The sequence below is a fragment of the Mya arenaria genome, chromosome 1, assembly GCF_026914265.1.
Source record: "Mya arenaria isolate MELC-2E11 chromosome 1, ASM2691426v1".
NCBI classification, from domain to species: Eukaryota; Metazoa; Mollusca; class Bivalvia; order Myida; family Myidae; genus Mya; species Mya arenaria.
This window is the reverse complement of record NC_069122.1, coordinates 30,832,662-30,856,338: the sequence shown is the minus strand read 5'-3', so window position 1 is coordinate 30,856,338 and position 23,677 is coordinate 30,832,662. Positions and strand designations below refer to the sequence as shown.

At 34.6% G+C, this 23,677-nt stretch overlaps 1 protein-coding gene across 1 annotated transcript; it reads left to right on the top strand.

The window, feature by feature from the left end:
- The first annotated feature begins 3,103 nt into the window (after positions 1-3,103).
- LOC128233826 (uncharacterized) lies at positions 3,104-23,349 on the top strand. The gene is made up of 9 exons (XM_052947718.1): positions 3,104-3,215; positions 8,274-8,319; positions 12,672-12,800; positions 13,061-13,189; positions 13,448-13,576; positions 17,138-17,647; positions 18,398-18,539; positions 19,020-19,147; positions 19,455-23,349. The coding sequence occupies exons 1-9, from the start codon at positions 3,189-3,191 to the stop codon at positions 20,297-20,299; spliced, it is 2,085 nt and encodes a 694-aa protein (XP_052803678.1). The 5' UTR covers positions 3,104-3,188; the 3' UTR covers positions 20,300-23,349.
- Positions 23,350-23,677: the final 328 nt, after the last annotated feature.

The window sequence follows — 23,677 nt, the reverse complement described above, 5'->3', positions numbered from 1 at the left end:
ACTTCCATTGCAATCCTAACATTAATGATTATGTACCGCGGACAAGAATTGCTCTTCTATCCATCTATCCAGTTACCCCTTCCGCCTGCATAGCATGGCAGACAGTAATTAGTATTGTCCGCATCGGCGTTGGTAGCTCTCCAATTAAAGCATTTCTTATCTAATCCCGATAAACAGATATGCCGAACAGAACTTGGAAACATGTAAACAATGTTGCAAATATATTTACTTTGCAATGGAAGGAAGAAATGTTTTTTTTATAAGACTTAGCTGATTCTTAACTAGATTATATGGAATTAATATATAGCATATAGTATGGCATTATTTATGTTACTGTGATCTATTACTGTTTGTTTATTGAATGTTAATATATTGTTTATAGGGATTTATGTTCATTGCTTGTCATTGCTTTTCATTATGTCCGTGTAAATGGTCCAATGCAAAATTGCCGATATGCCAATAAATCTGAACTGAACTGAAATGGTCATACTCGATGAGATTTTTGGTCTGCAAATTTGGCGGTTTTTTTTTACTTGCAATACGAAAGCAGGAAATGACGAGTCAGACTCGGTCCCAATCTTCTACGACGTGATCTATCCTTGCAAGCAGAATAGATCTCTGACACCACGAGCAAGGAAAGCTTGAATTCAGCTATATAATCGTTTTAAAATGCTTTTCCTTATCATTTTTTTTTAATTTTTAAGTCGCATGGACGTTAACATTCATTTTTAAAAAAGTTACAGATAATTTCCATACCATCTATGGTGATTTGAATGGTGGCAGTGATAACTGTTCTGTTAGGGAGGTACCACAAGGTGTGAAATGGTTCCGACCACTCATCAAGGATAGAAACACCAACAAATAAATGAATCTGCTTTTCAAAGAAATGGATGTGCCTTGTGGGTTTACAATCAGAGTAAGTCATATTATCTATTTCTTGTTTTCAAAATGGTTGTAGTTTTAGTATGAAACATACTGTTTGATCAAGGATCGGATTAACATTAGACATAAGTCAGAAAAGTACACTTGGGTCATCAGACCGTTCGGCTAAATTATGGAGCTTTAATATTTCGATTGACTCCCTAAAAATTAAGCTAGTATGTGCTCATCATTTTACGTATGGTGCCGGGGCTTTTATAATTTTGAAAAAATACGTTATTTTGACAGAAACTATAAGTTTCAATTTTGCCAAGAAATGGAAAAGATTGCTTCATAAATAGATTGAAAAGAAATACAAATTGTGATCAAGTTTGTTTCTTTAACATAAATCTGCTCCACCAAACAAAAACGGTTAAGGTGTCCTTTTAAACCATTTTTTTAAACATTATATTTGAACTGTAAGGAAAAGGTGCTTTAAACCATTTAAAACAAGGTCTTCGTAAATATTTGGCTACTGGGCTTGTCCTTGTAGTTTATATTGCATCATTGGTATGTTCTACAATTTTTAATACACAATGTTTCATGTTGAAACATTTTTTTGTAACTGATAAGAATAGATATACCATACAATTAAACAACTCTATTTAGTTACAGACTAGTTTATTGAACAACACATTAACTGCACAATGTCACGTGATGTGTTTTGTTGTTTTTAAACGGAATATAATAAACGAACTGTTATAACCAAGCAAATATAATGCATCAGCTTTTAAGCTTAAATGTGAGGTATAAAACATAAAAAATTCACATCTTGAACATACATATGCATCATGGCGATTTTTCAGATTTTTTAGTCAAACATATATGACAAGATTATTGCAACATACAATACAGAGACATATATACCTTACAAAAACAGTAGTTTATCACGTTAGGTGCACTCGCAAAATTTCGCAGATTCAATGGTATTCTTTAATATGTTTTAGTACGTGAACGACCAGATTGATTAAAGATATTTCACCTTGAAACCACATCAATCAATGAATTTCCTATACAAATATTTATATGTCCTACAAGGCAATACAAAAGGTGTCCATGATTAATCTCGAATGTTTTATTTGGTATATATTTTGGGAACGTAACAATATTTTAAACCTGTTGCAAGGAAACATAATCGCTACAGATTCGGTCGTTTTTACCATACGAAAGATACAAATTAGATCAGAATTGGATTAGGAACGCGAGTATCTGGACAAATTCGGCTGGAAACTGTTGAATCGGGACGTTTACTGAACAATATCTGATTGTTGTCGTTATTAAATAAATGTTTTAAAATAGTCTTACAAAATCAAATATAAAGTTTGAATTTCCAAGATTAAGTTAAACATGCATACTAATATTTATCTTCTTTTATTTATTTTTTACATATAATTGTGTATTGGAATGACCATAGCATCTACTAAGGCTTCTCTTATACAGTTTTTTGGGGAGACCTTCAAATGCAAAGAATACGCAAACATGCCTAATAAATTCGTTTTCAATGATTGAAAACTTTCATTTCCAAAAACAGTAAGTTCTTAACAGTGTGTTATAGATGATGTTAGAAAAAAACATAAATGAAAACAAATGGGTATACAGCTTAGTGATAGGATAGTATTGTCATCTGTCTTATCGAGGGTAAATGTACATATTGAGTAATATGTTTCATTAACCTTGTCTATATGTTTGCCTTTGTAACTGTGCCCCTGGTGTCCAAGTAATTCGACGGTTCCTAATAACGCATTAAGTAAGAAATTTGTCGCTTCTTATGGGTGACAATTGACATGTTTAATTGATTTAAATACAACAACAATTCTGTGAGCATTGTTTCTGTTTAAGATAGTATTTCAAGAAAAAAACTTAAATTATTGCATAGTTTTATTTGTGAAACAGATAAAGCATCAACTCACGACATTCTTAATAATGTGCATGGGCTTTTAAATCATAAACAAAAATATATCAGCTCGTTAAACCGGCCCCAATAGTTTGAGTTTAAAATTAAATGCGGTAATATCTGGTGTTTGTAAAGTTTTAAGAACATTTGCTCTTACTAAATTCATTTAGAGCACACGCTTCAGTTTCTGCATTGTAATACAGATGCGAATGCTAGATGCATGCTTCCTTTAAATGTTTGTTGCTTGTTATATTTACTTGGTTGCGGAAATCAGCTCATTCAGACAGCGGCTTGGGTTTGATCTGCGCGATTTAAATTCAAACAATTAAGTTAAAATATTAAGGTGAGCTGTGAACGTTCTTCTGAATAGAAAAAAATGGCTTGGATACAGTTTTGTCTCATTGTAAGTTTTAATAAATACGCTATCATATTTAAAACATTATTTAACACTGACTGCAATACCATCTTCTTTTGTTTTCTCCCGTTTTATGTCATTGCTTTCTCCCATTTGTTTTTCCCCATTTTTTGTCTTTGTTTTCTCCCATGTCTTTGCTATTTTCCCATTTTTGTCATTGTTTTCTCTTATTTTGTTTATGTGCATTGTAACTCTGAGATTAGCATAGGGTATATAATAAGGTCTTTATTGGTCGCCGTTTGATTTGCCGACTGTTTTATGCGTGTTTTGATGTCATTCAGAGGTATTCAAACCACGGCCCAAGTATCAAAAAACTACTTAAGTTAAATCTCAACCTCAGACCTAATTATTCTTACCACATAACATCATAGGTTATTCAAAATCATATAATTATATTCTTACTCCTTTGAAAAGGAATTCTCTCATAGAATATAGAGGGGTAGTTAAGGGCATTCGGGTTGAGAGCAAAACTAGCACAAATCTGCACACGGTTCTCTTTATTGTAACTCTATGGCCAGGGCAATAAATTCTAACATAATTACTTTTTCTTCGAAACACAAAAATTACGTGTTCTTCCTTTATTAATACTCTTGCCATCATAAAATCTTACAGGACGAAATTTAAATGATGGTTTTATAGTATGCTTTAAGTAACTTGTTCTGAAAACGTTTACTTATAATGAATTTTATATATGTTTTAAATTGTTTAAATTACGAATAGGTCCCTTTACGATAAACGCAATTGCCTTAAAAAGTGAAAGTAAAAGAATGTTCAAAACTGATTGATACACAAAATGAGTTGATACACAAAGGCAAGTTAGGTGTTTTAATAAAAACATAAGGGATCAGAAGAATGAGTTTGCTTAATCAATGCCGATGAAACAGAATGTTTCGCCAAGATGTTTACAAGGCAATCTTTTTCTATGGAATATTAAATCCCTGAAGTATTTTATTTGTGAGTTTACAAAACTGTTGATATTGTTCATAAAGTACTTTTTGTGATTATAACGATTTTCGTTGTCATAATTAGGGCGGTTTCAAGAAAACTTATCGAGATTTTTTAATTCGTGTTTTACATATGCATGACCCGGATCTTTCTGCGAAACTCCGCCTACAAAGGTCATAAAAGGTCGACAGGGTCATACAAAATGAACGCAAATTTTATCGTATGGAAAATGAAAATATTTGAAACTGTCTGCCAATGACTGTATCTTGTATTTACAATATTTTAGGCCTTTTTTTACTTTTAGACGTCCTAAGAATATACAATATGGTCTTATAAAATGTTTGTGTTATACTAAATCATTTTCGGCCAATACATGTTATAGACTTAGAGGCTCATATTGGGACAATATCAAGATTAGTTCCCTATTTAATAGCCAGGGGCGTTTCCAGGATTTGACATTAGAGGGGGGGTAACTTAGGAGCGTAACCTTTTGACTTGCGCCCCTCTCTTAGAACCGAAATGTATTTGTTATAAAGTGTTTGCGGGGGTTTGGGATTTTCCCCTAGATTTTTGTAACAACTTCTAGTCCGAAATATTGCAATTTGGGCGTGTTTAATTACTTTTATTACCGTTTCAATCTACATTGAAATAAAAAGTAAACTTTTGGGAAAGGGGCGTCTCTTGGTTATCATATGATTTGTTTTTTGACTTACAATGCAGTTCACGTCATACTACATACATTTTTTAAACTTATTAAAATTTTCATAGAATAGATTTACGTAGATTTGATATAAAAATGTTTCAGTTACTGAGTTTTCGTTTCTTTCTATAGATGTTATCTTTAACCACATTGACCGATTATGCACGGGAACATACATCAACTATAGATTGCCTCCGCGCGGTCTCAATAATTAACTTCTTTATGCTATTTGATACTGTCACATATTTGTCATAATTTACTATGCATATACAGATCGTGTTTCTCTTTTGATCCATAATACATATGTGTTTTAAAGTTTGTCATATCTATTGCTCTATCAACGTCATTTGATTGCCGCTAAATGACATGTACATTTCAAACACCTTAGGTCGAACTCTGTTATCTCGGTGTTCTGGTTATGTCGAACTTTTTCGAATGTATTGGGTATAATTAGACATCGGTAATATCGAGTTTTCGTTCTCTCGAAGTATTTATCAAGGTCCCAACGACTTCGGCATAGCGAGTTTTGACTGTATCAATATTTACATTCGCCAAATCCTTTGTAAAGATAAAACTAGACGTCCATATTGTATACAACACAAGGAGTAATGACGTCATTGTTAAGTTCAAAATTGCGCTCCAGTTGGATTAGCGAGAGGTCAATTTAAAAATGATTTACGACGTTACAAATATAAACTATTTTTTCATACGAATGCAGAAGATACCGATAGTTTTTAATTTTAATGAATAACTGTTTGATATGTAAAATAAGTATTGGTGGCATTTTTTCTTGCGTCATGAAGAACACTTTCAGTCAACACATTTAGATTCAAAATATTCGTTTGTGAAAGGACAGAAAACTATGATTAAAGTATACTACTACTACTACTACTACTACTACTACTACTACTACTACTACTACTACTACTACTACTACTACTACTACTACTACTACTACTACTACTATACTAGTTATTTAATAGAATGTGATACGCTTTGATATCATAATTGTAAAAAAAAAGTACCAAAATGTAAAAAAAAATGTATCGGAGACCGGGTTCGAATCAGTGTCGCCAAAATTGCAGTCCAGCGTCGTATCCACTGAGCTACGACGGCTTACTCTATTGTGACATAATAAAGCTATACACGTTACTTAGTAATATCACGTGATAACACCAACTAGCCAATCACGCATAAGGAATGAATTCTACTAGGTAGACATACCCAGTAATCTTTTTTAATGAAAATACGAAATAACTGCTAAACTTAAAAAAAATGTAAACTATGTGGTACTTCAGTAAGTAAGTTTCAATTTACTGTACACATTAATACCAAGTTTATGACAGTTTTCGACAGTTTTCTTTTTTTTCAAATTGATCATCTGGGTGCACAGTTGCTTTAAAGTAAGATGACTAATTATAGTTATAGTCAAAGTGAAAAGATAATGATAATAACAGAACCTTAATTACATAACAATGATTTTAATGATTATAATTATTATAAAAAATAACAAGAACAACAACAAATAATAATAATAATAATAATAATAATAATAATAATAATAATAATAATAATAATAATAATAATAATAAGACTAAAAGTAATAATAATAATTAATAATAATAATTATAACTTTAATAATAATAATAATAATAATAATAATAATAATAATAATAATAATAACAGTAATAATAATAATAATAATAATAATAATAATAATAATAATAATAATAATAATAATAATAATAATAATTATAATAATAATAATAATAATAATAAATAATAATAATTATAATAATAATAATACTAATGAAAATAATAATAATAAAAATTATGACAATAATAATAATTGTAATAATAATAATATAATAATAATAATGATAATGATAATAATAATAAAAATGATGATATAAATTTTAATAATAATGATGATATAAATAATAATAATAATAATAATAATAATAATAATAATAATAATAATAATAATAATAATAATAATTATAATAATAATAATAATAATAATAATAATAATAATAATAATAATAATAATAATGATAATAATAATAATAATAATAATAATAATAATAATAATAATAACAATAATAATAATAATAATAATAATAATAATAATAATAATAATAATAATAATAATATAATATAATAATGATAATAAATATAATAATAGATATAATAATAATAATAATATTAATATTAATTAATAATCATATAATAATTATAAAGATGATTACATAGTCAGCTGATCAATTAATTATTATAGTCAAAGTGAAAAGATAATGATAATAGCAAAAAATCAATTATATTTATAGGTTACTATAAAACAATAATTTTAATGATTATGATTATAATAAAAAACAAAACAAATAATAATAATAATAATAATAATAATAATAATAATAATAATAATAATAATAATAATAAAATTATGTTGTTTTTTCAAGTGATGCAATTTTGCTCTTTTATTTTCAGATAATGAGATACGATGTTCGTATTTACACCAAAATTATCGTTTAAATACAGCCAATGGTCTTTCTATTTGAGAGTGTTTTGTCGGGTATAAGTTAACCTAACTTCTAATTATTATGACTTAATTACAAGTCGAATCTTTCCACTATGAGCTGTATTTAGAAACACATTGCGTCCTGGCAAAACATTTCATATAGAATCGATTTTAATTATGCCTTTTGTATTACATGTATTGAACTTTTCACATAATTTTGTGTAAAGAAAACTGTAGCTTAAACATTGGTAACATTGTTAACAAGCGGTCTAAAAGTTATTACACAATGCGTCTAATAAGCTCAGTTAATATCCTTTGAATAAGTGTTAAATAGATATAATTTTAAGGGTTTTTAGTAAATAAATTGGATTTATTTCATGTTTCTACCTGGATTGCTAGAGAATGAAAAACTGAATCATCGAGACGTCAGGTGTACTCTCTTATTTTACAAAGCAAGGGTGCGGCTTTAATATTTTAATTTTAAATATTTGGCAATACTACATAGCCGAGAGTGTGGGTTTAAGATCAGGGCGGATTGCTTCAAATTTATCACAAATATACTGAATAAAGACGAGAGTGTGGGTGTAATATCAATGCGGATTGCTTCAAATTTATCACAAATATACTGAACGAAGCCGAGAGTGTTGCTTTATTATCAGGGCGGATTTTTTCATATATAAGGCCGAGAGTGTGGCTTTAATATCAGAGCGGATTGATCCACATTTATCACAAATATACTGAACAAGGCCGAAAGTGTGGGTTTAATATCAGGGCAGCTTGCTTCAAATTTATCACAAATATACTAAACAAAGCCGAGAGTCTGACTTTAACACGAGGGCGGATTGCTTCATATTTATCACACTAAAGTTATATTTCGTTTCAGGCAGTTCTTCTCCCCTGGATATGGCAGACAATAACCTCCAACTCAGGTAAGGATTGAACGTATTCCTTTCTTGTAAAGCCCACCTGAGCATGAGGTGCTCAATGGTGAGCTCATGTGATTGTTCACCGTTGTCTTCCGTTGCTGGCATCAATCTCCTGCCATGGACATCATTAGTAACCATTAACTACTTTAGCAACAACATTAATTCTTAGTAATCAATAACAACTTCACTACAGCTTGCTTCTCAATTAACCACCACATTCCATAGGAACAATGTTTATGTATATACATTTGCATAATTATCTCAATTTAGGAGGTGATAAAAATATTGAAAATAATTAAATAAGGCGATATCATCATCATCATCATCATCATCATCATCATCATCATCATCACTACCAGCATTATCATCTGATGTAATGCCCCTCCTATGCTTATTATAAGAGGTTTTATTTTCATCATGATAATCTCACTTTCCCACACATTTATTTTCTCCTACCCCAGATCACATCCAAATATTTGGCTATGTCAGAGATCTGTACCTCTGCCCGTTTGTATCCATTTGTACGAGATAAATTAAAAAAAAACATTTACTATATTTATAACTATATAAAACTACCCATTCATCAGAGGTTTGATAATGATAAATTTACGCATAGCATCCAGGGGCGTAGCCAGCGTTACGCACTTACGCACGTGCATAACATCAATTTGAAAAAATGAAATAATAAATATGGCCAAAATGGCATCAAAGTCAAGGGCTACGCTAATTAGTGATATTAGAATTAAGGGAAGATCAGCTATACTAAGCATTGTTTCTCTGTACTAGATAGCTTACTGAGCCTAAATCAATCAATCAACGGGTAACTACAAAGTCGGCGGCTCGAACCTATAGGTCCCTCCAAGTACACATCCGTGCTCAACATGTTAGTTCCATTATCCATTTTTACCCTTGGGAGCCCCCCCCCCCCCCCGAACCCCTGCACGGCTACAGGGATATTTCCCCTCCAACACCCTCCCCCTTTCGTGCGTAACATTCAGTAAATCCTTGCTACGCCCCTGGCATCATCGCTCTGGTGTACATGAATGAAATCAACCATGTCCGCTCGTCTAACGTACTCGCGCATGATGTTCTGTTTAATTTAATTGAAACGTGCACATATAATGCACGAATATAAACAATGTATTAAGTATCGGACCCAGACATGCCTTACTGATCATTCTGATAAGTTGTTCGAGATGTGACCAATGTACTAAAATGAAGGAATATGCATTGTTTTAAGCTTCTGTCATGGCTACAACTTCACTGATAAGTTATAAGAACAACGAAAAGACAACATATTGAATACAAAATCTTTGTAAAGGGTCTCGCTTATGTTTTCGGACAACACATATCTTTTCCGGGAAACCATCGGAAAGCACTTATTTTAATTTTGCTTAAATAATAATAATAATAATAATAATAATAATAATAATAATAATAATAATAATAATAATAATAATAATAATAATAATAATAATAATAATAACTTTATTTAAAGAAGGTGACACATTAAGACATAGGCATCATATTACAAATAAACATAACACACGTCTTATTTACAATGCGGCCTTCTGAGAAGTGCTTAACTCTTTGATACCGAAATTGCAGGACAAAATACAATTAAAGTACTTAATTATATATTGGTTGTAATAGGTGGGGAACTACGCCGGAACATTCAAGAAAAAAATAGAAAACTGACGCCGTCACCGCTCGGCCACGGGGCATTTTACAATAGCTGATGTACATGTATAGTTTAACCTTTATCGAATAAATTGGAAATATCACGTGATAATGTCCATCAATCACTTACGCTAAAAAAATATTTCTGTATGCATTAGTAACGGAATTAAATGTTTGGTGTTAAAAGACAATATTTGAGCGAATATCAGCTATTGTTGAATGGAGCCAGCTTGCTGTTTCTTTGTTTTTACACACCTAGTGGTTTGACGCATTTAATTTTGTATATTCTTATTTTGTAAAAAGTGCATTTTTCCAAACATGAGCGAGTCCCTTAAAAAACATATAAGCAACTACAGGGGAGAAATAAATATTGACAGCATGCCTATCCATTTGTAGAAGCCAATAGTGGCACGTTGTACTGAACATTCCCGTTCATGTGACTTTGATTTTTTCGATCCGGTAATGCACCAGTCAACTGTAACCACGGCCCTCCCAGGTCCGGAGGTATACCGGGGATATGGGCCTTACCTAGGTTCCCTGGGGTGCGGGGGCATTTGGCGGGGATTTAACCAGCAGTTCATCCCCGCAGAGCGGGGATCTTACCCGGGCTTGGCTGGACCGAAATCAAAGTCTCCGCTATTTCCTGTAACTTAATGCTGATAATTTATGGACATTATTAAGGCAGTGCAGTAAACATTAAAACGATTGATTTGTGACGTCATTTCCGGAATGGAAAAGTGCAGTTCGTCGGTCACTCCCCCGAAAACCCCCAAACAACAACAACAACAACAACAACAACAACAACAACAACAACAACAATGCATTAAAGAGACTCGCTCATGTATTTACACCAAACATGAGTTTTCATTGTATTATTTTACTCTTTGACATTAAAATTGCAGAAAAGAATACAATTAAAATATAGACAATAACCTGGTTTTGGTGGGAAGCGAACCCACGCCGGTACAGTGAAGAAAAAAAACAAAAACAGAACAATGAAACCCTTATCACTCGCCCACAAGGACTCATGCATATAAATTGACGGATATATTAAGATTTATTGCATACATTATCACGTGATAATGTCAATCAACCGATAACGCTTCATGTTTTTCAAACTCTTCACTTCAAAGGCAATATCTGGGCATTATAAACAATTGTCGGGTTCCAGCCGTCAGTATCTTAGTGTTAACACTCCTTATGATTTGCCAAAATTTGCTTTCGTAATACCTTAAACTTAAAAAGTGCGTTTTAAAAAACACCTTAAGAAGTTGAAGTAATCAGAGGAGGCGGCATACAGTGTGTGTATACCACGTGATAAATTACGTCATATATATGCTACGTCAGACGGCAACATTTTGCCTAAAACGAAGACTTCTATCAAAGATAGCTTTTCTTTTACTACACCATTTTAAATGAATCAAAGGACAGTATATGCCACTAAAAGGCCACGCTCGTTTTAATACCGGATTTGATAAGGTAATTAGTTTCATCAAACACTTCGACAAATCTGTTTCCAAAATAATGTTTTGACAGTGCTCCGTCAGACGGCCGTTCAGTTTAAAATAAAAATAAAAGTTTTTGAACGGATAGTAAAAATAGTGGGCCAATAAATAGACTGAATGAAATAAATCAGGAATGTCTAAGGATAAGGATAATAATTATATTGAATATAGGCTATGTCAGAGATCTTTACCTCTGTCTTTACCCAGAAGTCTATACTTGTATTATATTCCACAGGTGGCTTGGACAAAAAAAAACGACATTTCCGAAATGACGATACATTCGCATACAATTTTGCGCGCTTTCCTGACAAATTACAATTAAATGCCAGTGTTATCCGTTTAAGGCATACTTTTATAATAAGGAGAGAGAAACATGTGCTCACTCAATTGCATTTCAATTAACATTCTATACTTTGCTTTATGTTTCTCGTGGAAACAGCATATTATTTTCAATGCTGCTATTGTTGACGCCAAAGTCATTTCATCATATAACTGTCCCAAATAATAAGTAATACGTATTACTAGTTCAAAATTAATTCCATTACTATATATTTCTGTTGTCCGATATCAGTTTGATATGGGGTATGTGAACATACCGAATAAGGAAAATACAATTTGTGGAACTACTTTCAATGATCTCTGGGACGCCATTATATATAAAGTCGCGATGTGTCGTCGATTTTAAAATGCATCGGAAGTGACATCACGTCAGTAGCTGTTCTATTCACACGCCGTTCAAGCGAATGAGCGAGAAAGATAGAGCAACTATATTTGAAATTTCTTCCTCAATTTAAAGTGTATTTATTCTGTTTAAAGCGTCTGTAAAAAGAATCATTAAATGTTTATGACTATATCGCCAGTAATTATTGCGCATACAAATATTTTGCTCCTGATCGTGTGAAATATAATTACAATTGTGCATTTGTTTTCATATAAAATCAATTTTATGCACATATTGACAATGTTTTAACTATACTAGCTGTTTCCTGTTATAACGCATAAGTACTAAACATAAAGTTACAGTCCTGTATATTTTATCTTGAACCGGTAAACGTTTTGACCATTAACATCGTACATATTGAATGATAATGCGTGTAATCTTATTTTAACGCATACGACTATTTCAAACCTTTGTGATATTTGATGCTGCCATTGACGTCATTATTACAGACTTGGATGTATGCCGTCAAAAGGGCAACTACTTCTGTAATGTTTCCCGGCAATGCATCCCCAAGTCATATGTATGTGACGGAGATAAAGACTGTAAGCAAGGTCAGGATGAGGCTCCTCCCGTCTGCGGTAAGTCATCTTTGACGACTATTATTTATGTGTTAATAAGGAGTATGCAGTTCACATTGTAAAAAATTATTCACAGATACATAGCACGACAAATGATAAACATAAAGTTACAGTCCTGTATTTTATATCTTTAACCGGTAAACGTTTTAATCATTAACATCGTACATATTGAATGATAATGCGTGTAATCTTATTTTAACGCATACGACTATTTCAAACCTTTGTGATATTTGATGCTGCCATTGACATCATTATTACAGACTTGGATGCATGCCGTCAAAAGGGCAACTACTTCTGTAATGTTTCCCGGCAATGCATCCCCAAGTCATATGTATGTGACGGAGATAAAGACTGTAAGCAAGGTCAGGATGAGGCTCCTCCCGTCTGCGGTAAGTCATCTTTGACGACTATTATTTATGTGTTCATAAGGAGTATGCAGTTCACATTGTAAAATTATTCACAGATAAATAGCGCGACAAATGATAATCATAAAACTACAGTCATGTATTTTATATCTTGAACCGGTAAACGTTTTGACCATTAACATCGTACATATTGAATGATAATGCGTGTAATCTTATTTTAACGCATACGACTATTTCAAACCTTTGTGATATTTGATGCTGCCATTGACATCATTATTACAGACTTGGATGTATGCCGTCAAAAGGGCAACTACTTCTGTAATGTTTCCCGGCAATGCATCCCCAAGTCATATGTATGTGACGGAGATAAAGACTGTAAGCAAGGTGAGGACGAGGCTCATCCCGCCTGCGGTAAGTCATCTTTGACGACTATCTTTTATTTGTTGATAAACAGATACCAGTATGCAGTTCACATTGAATGCTGATACAAATATATTAAGCTTGAACATTAATATTGAAAATATAGTTATAATACTTTAGCATTAACTGTAACTTTGAAAATATATATGGCTTTTTAATTTTAATGGTCGGAATTATTTATAACGGTTAAGGGTTAATTTGCAACCTAACGGCCAAGCGGCATGGTGGCATAAATTTGTTTTCTATTTCAAAGCATTTGTTGATGTCCTAAAACAATGACCAATTTAGGTCTATTATTCTGTAGCATCTTCTAAAAAAAGAAAATACCCCATGAGTCAAAATATATTTCTGGATTTCAAACGAAGACTCAAAATTATAATTTAACATCCCTCAATGATCATTTGAAATGAAATATAATTATATTAACTTCAAGCGGTTTTGAATACAAAAACTCGTTCTAGCAGCTCAGCGGCCTGTCGACTTTGCGGCGTGTAGTCAGCAGCTTTGTAGAGTGACGTTATCGACCGTATGGCGTATAATTAGCGGCCTTGTGGCGTGTAGTAAACGACCGTGCAGGGCGTGTTTTTAGTTGCCTTGCGGTGAGAAAAAGGCGGCGAGAACTCGTAATAAGTTGCCGGCGATATGTAGTGAGTGAACTTTAAGTGTGTAGTTAGCGGTCTTGCGGCAAGTAGTAAGCGACCTTGCGGCATGTAGGTAACGGCCTTGTAGCATGAAGTTAGCGGCCCTGGGGCGTGCAGTTAGCGGCCTTGTGGCATGTAGTTAGCGGCTTAGCGTCATGCAGTAAGTGGCCCAGCGGCATGTAGTTAACGACCTTGGGACATGTAGTTAGCGACCTTGCGGCGTTTAGTTAGCGGCATAGCGGCATGTAGTTAGCGGCCTTGGGACGTGTAGTTAGCGGCATGGCGGCATTTAGTAAACGGCCTAACAGCATGAAGTTAACGGCCTTGGGACGTGTAGTTAGCGGCCGTGGGGCATGTAGTTAGCGGCCTTGTGGTGTGTAGTTTACGACCTAGCGGCAAGTAGTTAGCGGCCTTGGGGCGTATTGTTAGCGGCCTTGAGGCGTGTAGTCAGCGGCCTTTGGGCGTATAGTTAGCGACCTTGCGGCGTGTAGTTAACGGCCGTGGAGCGTGTAGCAAGCGGCCTAGCAGGGTAATATTAACAGCCTTGGGGCGTGTAGTTAGCGGCCTAGCGGCATGATGTTAGCGGCCTTGAGGCGTGTAGTTAGCAACCTTGCGGCGTGTAGTTAGCGGCCTTTGGGGTATAGTAAGCGGCCCTGGGGCATGTAGTTAGCGACCTTGTGGCGTGTAGTTAGCGGCCTTGGGGTGTGTAGTTAGCGACCTTGGGGCGTGTAGTAAGCGACCTTGGGGCCTGTAGTTAGAGACCTTGCGGCGTGTAATTTGGGGCATTGGGGCGTGTAGTTAGCGACCTTGTGGTGTGTTCTTAGCGGCCGTGGGGCGTGTAGTTAGCGGCCTAGCAAGTTGAAATTAGCGGCCTTGGGATGCGTCTTTAGCGGCCTAGCGGCATAATGGTGACTGCATTGGGGAGTGTAGTTAGCGACCTTGCGGCGTGTAGTTAGTGGATTTGGGACATGTATTTAGCGGCCTTGGGGTGTGTAGCTAGCTTCCTTGGGGCATGTAGTTAGCGACCTTGCGGCGTGTAATAAGCGGCCTTGCGTGGTGTAGTTAGCGACCTTGGGGCGTGTATTTAGCGGCCTAGGGGGTTGTAATTAGCGACCTTGGGGCGTGTAGTTATCGGCCTTGGGGTGTGTAGTTAGCGACCTTGGGGCGTGTATTTAGCGGACTAGCGGGGTGTAGTTAGCGACCTTGGGTTGTGTAGTTAGCGGCCTTGGGGTGTGTAGTAGGCGTCCTTGGGGCGTGTAGTTAGCGACCTTGTGGCGTGTAGTAAGCGGCCTTGGGGCGTGTAGTAAGCAGCCTTGTGGCGTGTAGTTAGCGGCCGTGGGGCATGCAGTTAGCGGCCTTGCGGCGTGTAGTTTTCGGCCTTGTGGCGTGTAGTTAGCGGTCTTTGGGCGTGTAGTTAGCGGCCTTGGTTCGTGTAGTTAACGGCCTAGCGGCATATAGATTGCGTCCTTGCGGTATGTAGTTAGCGGCCTGGGGGCTTGAAATTAGCGGCTTTGGGGCTTGTAGTTAGCGGCCCAGCGGCATGTAGTTAGCGACCCAGCGGCATGTAGTTAATAGTCTTGTGGCATGTAGTTAACAGCCTTGCGACATGTAGTTTGCGGCCCAGCGGCATTTAGTTAGCGGCTCAGCGGCATGTTTTTAACAGTTTTGCGGCATGTAGTTAGAGGCCAAGCAGCATGAAGTTACCGGCCTTGGGGCATGTAATTAGCGGCCTTGCGGCGTGTAGTTAGCGCCTTTGCGGCATGTAGTTAACGACTGTGAGGCTTGTACTCGTAGTTCGTGGCCTTGTGGAATGTAGTAAGAGACCGTGCGGCGTGTAGATAACGGCCTTCCGGCGTGTAGTGAGAAAACCTTCCGTTGTGTAGTAAGCGTCCTTGTGGCGTGTAGCTAACAACCTTGCACCTTGTAGTTCGCGGCGTAAAGTTAGCGAACGTGCGCCATGTAAGCCAAGTAAGCGACCTTGTGACGTGTAGTTCGCGACGTGAAGTTAAGAAACATTGCGGTGTGCATTTTGCGGCGTGTAGTAAGTGGCATTGCGGCGTGTTGTTAGCGGCCTTACGAACACCATGACAGTTGCATAAAAATTATATCGGTTTTAAACGGTTTACGAATGTTCCATAAAGGTGAAGGTGAAAACGCGTCGAAGTTCAATGCTGGGTCGATCCAGACCCCTGACGTCATTGGCGTCGTAGATTGTCCTCGTAAAGTGTGTTTGTTGACCTTGCAATCGGTAAGTGGGACAAAAATAAGAAATTGAGTGTACTGGTATATTCCTTCTGAGAGCAAACAGAAAACATTGTTGTTGAATTAAGACGCCACCTGAATCGACAGATTCGACAGAACCTTTTTTGAATTGAATATGAAGAAATCTATTTGCAAACGTTACGGCGCGTAAAAAAACTAAGATATATAATAATTCTTTTTCATTCAGCACGTGTCAAACACGTCAACAAAATCACATATGTACCCTTCAACATAATTGTTACACGTTTTAAAGTGTGCGAAGCTCCTTCAGCGTCCCTCAATTTTCTGTAAATCAAGCACTACTCGTCTTCGAGATATTTAGTGAATTGACCGTGTGGCAAATAAGAATTCATTTCCTTAATTAATTAATAAAAAAAACTATTATAATTTTTAAAGTTGATAATTGCCCATAATTGCCCTGGCAATAAAACAATGCAGGCTGCGGGGACATACCCAGAAGCCTGAAATTTAACGCGTGCGTGCGTGTCATCACTTATGTGATAGCTCATACCTGTCCTGTTTTCGACTTTTCATGGATTTGTGTACAAATTCGTATCTTTATATTAAAAACCCCATAAAATCCAGACAAACCCGCATAATTATACTTTATTTAGCATTAAAATATTGCAAATACTGTTTTCATTTGCAGCTCTCAAAAAGCAGTGTAAATCAAATTGGTTCTTTAGCGAAGGCTGTCTGGGTGGATGTTTTCCTGGTTATTTTGGCAAGTATTGCGAGAAGAATTGTTCTAAAGAATGTTTGAATGGAACATGTAATAGCATAAGTGGAATTTGTAAGGACTGTACACGAACGTATTTAGATAATTGTTCGCTTGAATGTGGCAAAGGATGTCTAAAAAAAGACGGTTTCCCGCTTTGTGACAGACAAAGTGGGAAGTGCTTACATGGCTGTTATCCTTATCACTACGGAAACTATTGCAACAAAACATGTATACACTGCAAAACAAATTACTTCAATGATGTATGCGATGTTAACGGTGCATGTCTGCTTGGATGTGAGAACGATTATTGGGGCAAGACGTGCAACACTAAATGCAGTGCCAATTGCCAAGGTGACGAACATGGAAACCGATGTAATTCATCCACCGGGGAATGTTTAAACGGCTGTACTACTGGTTGGAGCGGTAGATTCTGTTTGGGTAAGACTAATGTTCAAAATATTAACCGCCTTTGTGATGAAACGAAGGGCACCCACACTAGTATTTTACTCATTTATAATAATCAGTTCTAAATGATTATCAAAACTGTCGAAGATTACCAGACCCCTTTTCCGCGAATCATATAAAGCGTAACAACCCTAAGTATCTTATTTCATTTAGCCAAATTGCTAACATTTTACAAAAAAACGCACACCAAACATTATGTTTATCATTAAAATAATATCTTTTAAAAGCCTTAGAACTTTTCAAAATGAAAGTAATTGGAAAATCTTGATATCATGTTAAGAGGAATCCGCCCCCAAATTAATCTAGTTCTCTGTTAGCTCTATTTAACTGAATGCTCCATTGTGATGCCTGATGCCATTTGTAAGGCGTTAGCTAACCTATAACTAATACGTCCAATAATTGACAGAACGTAGATCGTACATAAATTATTTCAGTTTGTATATTCACTCTTCAGTTTGACCTACTTCGAACGTAAATGACATATATGGCAATCTTTGAAGTCCAAACAAATTGTGTTTGTTGTATTAATTTTGGTATTTCTTATTTACATATTCCTTTTCCGCACACAAATTCCTTTCGAATGATATCAAAACAATTTGGGGCTACCAGGCATCTAAACTCTGTATAGTTGTGGGCCTGATATCTTGAGATTGTTTGAGAAAATGTGGTTAGTTCATGTTCTGGTTTGCCCAGCCATTAATATAACGCTCCATTTGTTTTAAGTTTCTGTAGATGTGAGCAGTACCGATAAAGAGAACGTCAACTCTATGAATGCAACTTTAATAGTCGTACCAGGTGTTGCCACTGTGGTTGTCATCGTTGTCGTCGTTGTCGGGATTATCTGCTATCTACGGGCTCGAAAAAGGTAATGGCCACATTAAACAAAGTAGCGAACACATGTTTTTAAAACTAGATAGGTTTTGTAATATACGAACATATTTTGGAATCTATTGGCATACTTCAGAAACATATGTTAAGATTTAAGTTCGGCGTTAATATGACGATTTTGACACGTTATATTAAGTATACTCGGCTACTGCAGGAAAATAAAACATTGTTTAACTGTCGCTTCTGTTTATAATTATTAGTAAATACGCATTGCTGGTTAAAAAAAATATGTGTCATGATGACTTTGTTTTTGCGGCTACGAAATGGAACATATTAAAAGGCATCAAAACATCATTTTGCAACGTATTTGTTTTGAAGTGTTATTTGGTGTTTTTTGCGTTTTAAAGATAATATATGTTATTTAGTTGCTGTGGTATCATTGGACGATGATCCAAGCTTAATTTATATGTAATCGCTTGAATGCCAATGCTATAAAGGTAAAAACATGCTTCTGTAGGTTTAACCGTCAGCTGAATGAACGCATGGAACCACGCCGAGTATTTCCAGTTCATATTCCACCAGCACAACAACCCTCCAGGTCTCGGAGACGGGCTAGCTCTTACGTGTATGACGAGGTCAACGAAGGTACATATTCATGTTATCCATTTATTCAAATTTCACATTAAACGTTATGTAATGTTTTTGATTATCGCTCAAATAAATGCGGATCTTAGTACTTTCATGTTGTAATGAAACCATATAATTACGAAACAAATATTTCAAATAATTGTTTGCTTTTTGTAACGAAAATTGGGCTTTCCGTAATAAATGATTACATGTTAAAAAAATAAGAATGTTATGAGTATTATTTCATGATGCTGATTGCAGATATTTGTCAGGTACTACAGCTCAACGCATTATTAATTGTTTGTTACTTTTTCAATTATTTTAGAAACCATGGAACATTATCATTACATCTGTGAGCAAAACGCTCCAGATCACTATGATAAAATCAAAGATCGCAAGCCATGCATCTGTCCACATTGCGTACGCGAGCGAGTTATTCCGTTTCTTAATAGAGTTTCTTCAGGATCGTCGAGTACCACTTTTGTTGAGCCTTATGCAGTCGGTGGCGGAAGTATTAGCAGTCGCAGCTACGTAAGTAATAGCGAGATAAACCCAAGACGAAGCGCTACAAAGTATGATCATGATGGCGGAATTGTGCCAACAAAAGAATTTACGGACGATAGTAATTCCCAACAGAGCATCACTAAATCTGACGGCAAAAATGAACTTGACAGTACCGATGACAGTAAGCCTAGGCGGAGTGTCACACGCTCTGATGGTGCTCTTGATCATGTCGGTAAGACAGATAATGCGGACGGATTTAATCCCGGCCCTTGCGTTGCAAAATCTGATAGCAATATTGAACTTGTGTGCACGCCCGGTTATTTGGACCTTGAAGCCCTTTATCAAAAAGCTAAGGCTGAAGATCGGCGAAAGCTAGCTGCTAAATATTTAGATTACGGGGAAGATGTATTTGGTGAATTAGGACAATTTCAAGCTATTGAGAGGAAAGAATGTGAACTGTCTAATAATGAAATAGAACTGCAAAGTATGGGACAAAATATTGAGTCTTCCCAATCAATAAGTAGATCAGAACTAATCGAAGAAAGTTGTTGTTCAAATAATACAGATTCCATTGTCAAACAACAGCCTGACGATTCAAAATTTGACGATCAAACAAACACTGAAAGGTCAAATAGTGATGAAATAAAACAAACTGATTCCCTTTAGTAAAGACGATGCATGCTTATGGTTGGCGATTTAGCTTATAATATTTTAGATTTCCCCAGATAGATAGTGTGGGGGGGGGGGCGACACTTTATATATTTTTAAAACTTTAACATCTTGAATTGAATAAACTAAGGAAAAATGTGACGTATGAACGCTTAGATAGCTACATCCTTTTATTTTTTTATCCTTGTTAATATATAGTCGCGTATTCATAAAATCATGCATGTAAGTTGTATTGATTATTTATAATACTTTGTTGTTTGATGTGTTTGGAAATATGACGTATGGAATCTTAAATAGCTACATATTTTTACTCTTTTTATCCTTGTAAATGTATAGTCGAGTATTCATAAGATCATGCTTGTTAGAGGTATTGATTATATATATTTATATATTACTTTGTAGTTTTAAGTAGTTAGGAATGTGACAAATTAATACGTTATTATCCTTATCAATGTATACATCAATATTTAATATTTGCTTGACTGTTTTCAGATAACAATGCATTGTTTATTTTCTACAACATAAAATGTGTACAATTTTCTTTTTTCTTTTATGATCATTTGATTATAGAAAATACACTCTTAAAACATATACGAATTTGTCTCTTAATTATAAATGAAAATAAAATAAGTTATAGGTGAATCCGTAAATTGTTAATCAAAATGTTTCGTACCTTTCAGTAATTGTTGTTAAATTTTAGTAAAATGAATATAACTTTATGCCTACTTAAATGCTTGTGTATATCTACTACATTCACTTCCATTTTTGTAGAAGAAGATTTTATTAACTATAAGCTTACAGCCCATCAGTTACATATAATATAAACATGTACAGTATATAAACATTTCCGATAGAACAACTTTCAAAATCAATCATAATATATAAACAAAGTAAAGTTATATCACATTTGCTTTAAATACTGAAAAATAGTTAGTGGAGAAAAGTGTCTAATGTCTAAACTGACGCATTTCAAAGCCCTTATAGACAAAACAACATAGTTTTCTAATAGTAGTTACATTTTCGCTCGAAATCAGTTCGATAAATTTAGGAATATTTGGATTGCGCCAATAATATCGCTTAATGTATAAGATTCTTAATTCATGATATAAAGGACATTCTAAGAGAAAATGGAATTCATCTTCAAGTGTATTACAAAGTTGGCATTTTCGTTCATTTCTTGGAATTATTTGGGGCTTGTGCCATCTGCCCATTTCTATTTCTAATCTGTGTGATGCTACTCTTAGTCGTGTTAAAGCTGTTCTGAATTTATTGTTTTGTATGGTGTCTAAATATGACTGATAATTAAAATTTGCAAATAGTATGTATGTTGACGCTCTTGATGACTCTCGTAATTCTTCATTCCATTTTTGCATGAAACAGTCTCTAGCCCTCATTTTAAAGGTGTGTATAAAATATTTTGTATTTACAACCCCTTGGTTAAGCCAAACTTCAGCGAATCCCATAGATTCTAACAGATTTTTAACTTTAATTGCCCAATTTATTTCCGTTGCGTTGTTTTGTATATCATTTAACATCGAGTTATATGTAAGTCGGATGAATTTTCTTTCATCCGTCATTGTCATTTTCAACCAAAAGCGGATGATTGATGTCAATCTATGGACATACAATGGGACTCTACCTAATTCTCCATATATAAAGTTGAAAGTTTAACGCCTAATAGTGTTTTTAAAAAATGGAGGTGTATCATTCGACTTATATTGAAGAACATACAATGATTTTATCTATTGCGAGATTGGACGTTAAATTTTTACCATTTATTACATTGTAAAGCTTTAACTTGAGATGTTGCAAACAAATGATGATAAGTACACTAAAACAATTTAAGATGGACTATCACTCCAATATAATATTGAATCAACTATATTTCGCCTAAGAACTTGATAAGAGCTGTAAACTTACTATTTTGATACAGGTAAAACATGTTTTGATTCGGGGAGAGAGTTACAGAACTTTATTATACAGGTAAAACATGTTTTGACTCGGGGAGAGAGTTACAGAACTTTATTATACAGGTAGAACATGTTTTGATTCGGGAAGAGAGTTACAGAACTTTATTATACAGGTAAAACATGTTTTGATTCGGGGAGAGAGTTACAAAACCTTATTATACAAGTAAAACATGTTTTGATTCGGGGAGAGAGTTACAGAACTTTATTATACAGGTAAAACATGTTTTGATTTGGGAAGAGAGTAACAGAACTTTATCATACAGGTAAAACATGTTTTGATGCGGGGAGAGAGTTACAGAACCTTATTATACAAGTAAAACATGTTTTGATTCGGGGAGAGAGGTACAGAACTTTAATACAGGTAAAACATGTTTTGATTTGGTAAGAGAGTTACAGAACTTTATTATACAGGTAAAACATGTTTTGATTCGGGAAGAGAGATACAGAACCTTATTATACAAGTAAAACATGTTTTGATTCGGGGAGAGAGTTACAGAACTTTATTATACAGGTAAAACACGTTTTGATTTGGGAAGAGAGTTACAGAACTTTATTATACAGGTAAAACATGTTTTGATTCGGGGAGAGAGTTACAGAACCTTATTATACAGGCAAAACATGTTTTGATTCGGGGAGAGAGTTACAGAACTTTATTATACAGGTAAAACACGTTTTGATTTGGGAAGAGAGTTACAGAACTTTATTTAGGTATAGGTGGATTAATGTAGGTGTTTACGGTGATACATGTATACTATTGATAAAATGTACTTGCTATCGTGTAACTATATATACTCAATAAAGATAATAGACGATACACAAAACTTTATTTGTCAGATATCGAACTAAAATAGCATAACTAAATACATACAAGCTTATAAACAGTCATGAAGTATTTCACATAACCATATATGTATATACACTTACACGATAGCATATTAACAAGTATTACTTGTTTTAAGTTAAAATTTCTTGAAATTAATATGTATACCTGTCTGTATAACTTTTATATCTTATTGTTTAATTTGCATAAAATGTTACTTGGTTCAACTGTAAATACTTTTCTGTATCTAACTGTTATGTAAATAAATATTAAAATATCTTGAGTTTTTACAGTCCGACTTTGGGATGCATACCCGAAACATATATTCACTTACATAAACTATTTTTCAAAAGTAAGATTCGTCAATGAAGGCACGTGATTTGTCCATTTAAAACATAACCGAGATATTCAGCCAATGAAATTGCAGATAAGCAATTATAAAGTAATAGGTTACAACATTAAGAATTTCAACGAATCAGGTGTATGAGGTTTCTCTTGGTGGTCAATCATCAGTAACTTAAGTGGGTCACAAATCAGGTGAAAGAGGTTACCCTCCCCCCTGCCAGACCCCAGTTACTTACGTAG

Bases quoted from the DNA above. Each gene is read 5' to 3' on its own strand.
- LOC128233826 (XM_052947718.1), top strand. From the start codon at position 3,189: ATGGCTTGGATACAGTTTTGTCTCATT. The intron at 12,801-13,060 runs GTAAGTCATCTT...TCATTATTACAG, and splicing joins TGAGGCTCCTCCCGTCTGCG to ACTTGGATGCATGCCGTCAA. The intron at 19,148-19,454 runs GTACATATTCAT...CAATTATTTTAG, and splicing joins GTATGACGAGGTCAACGAAG to AAACCATGGAACATTATCAT.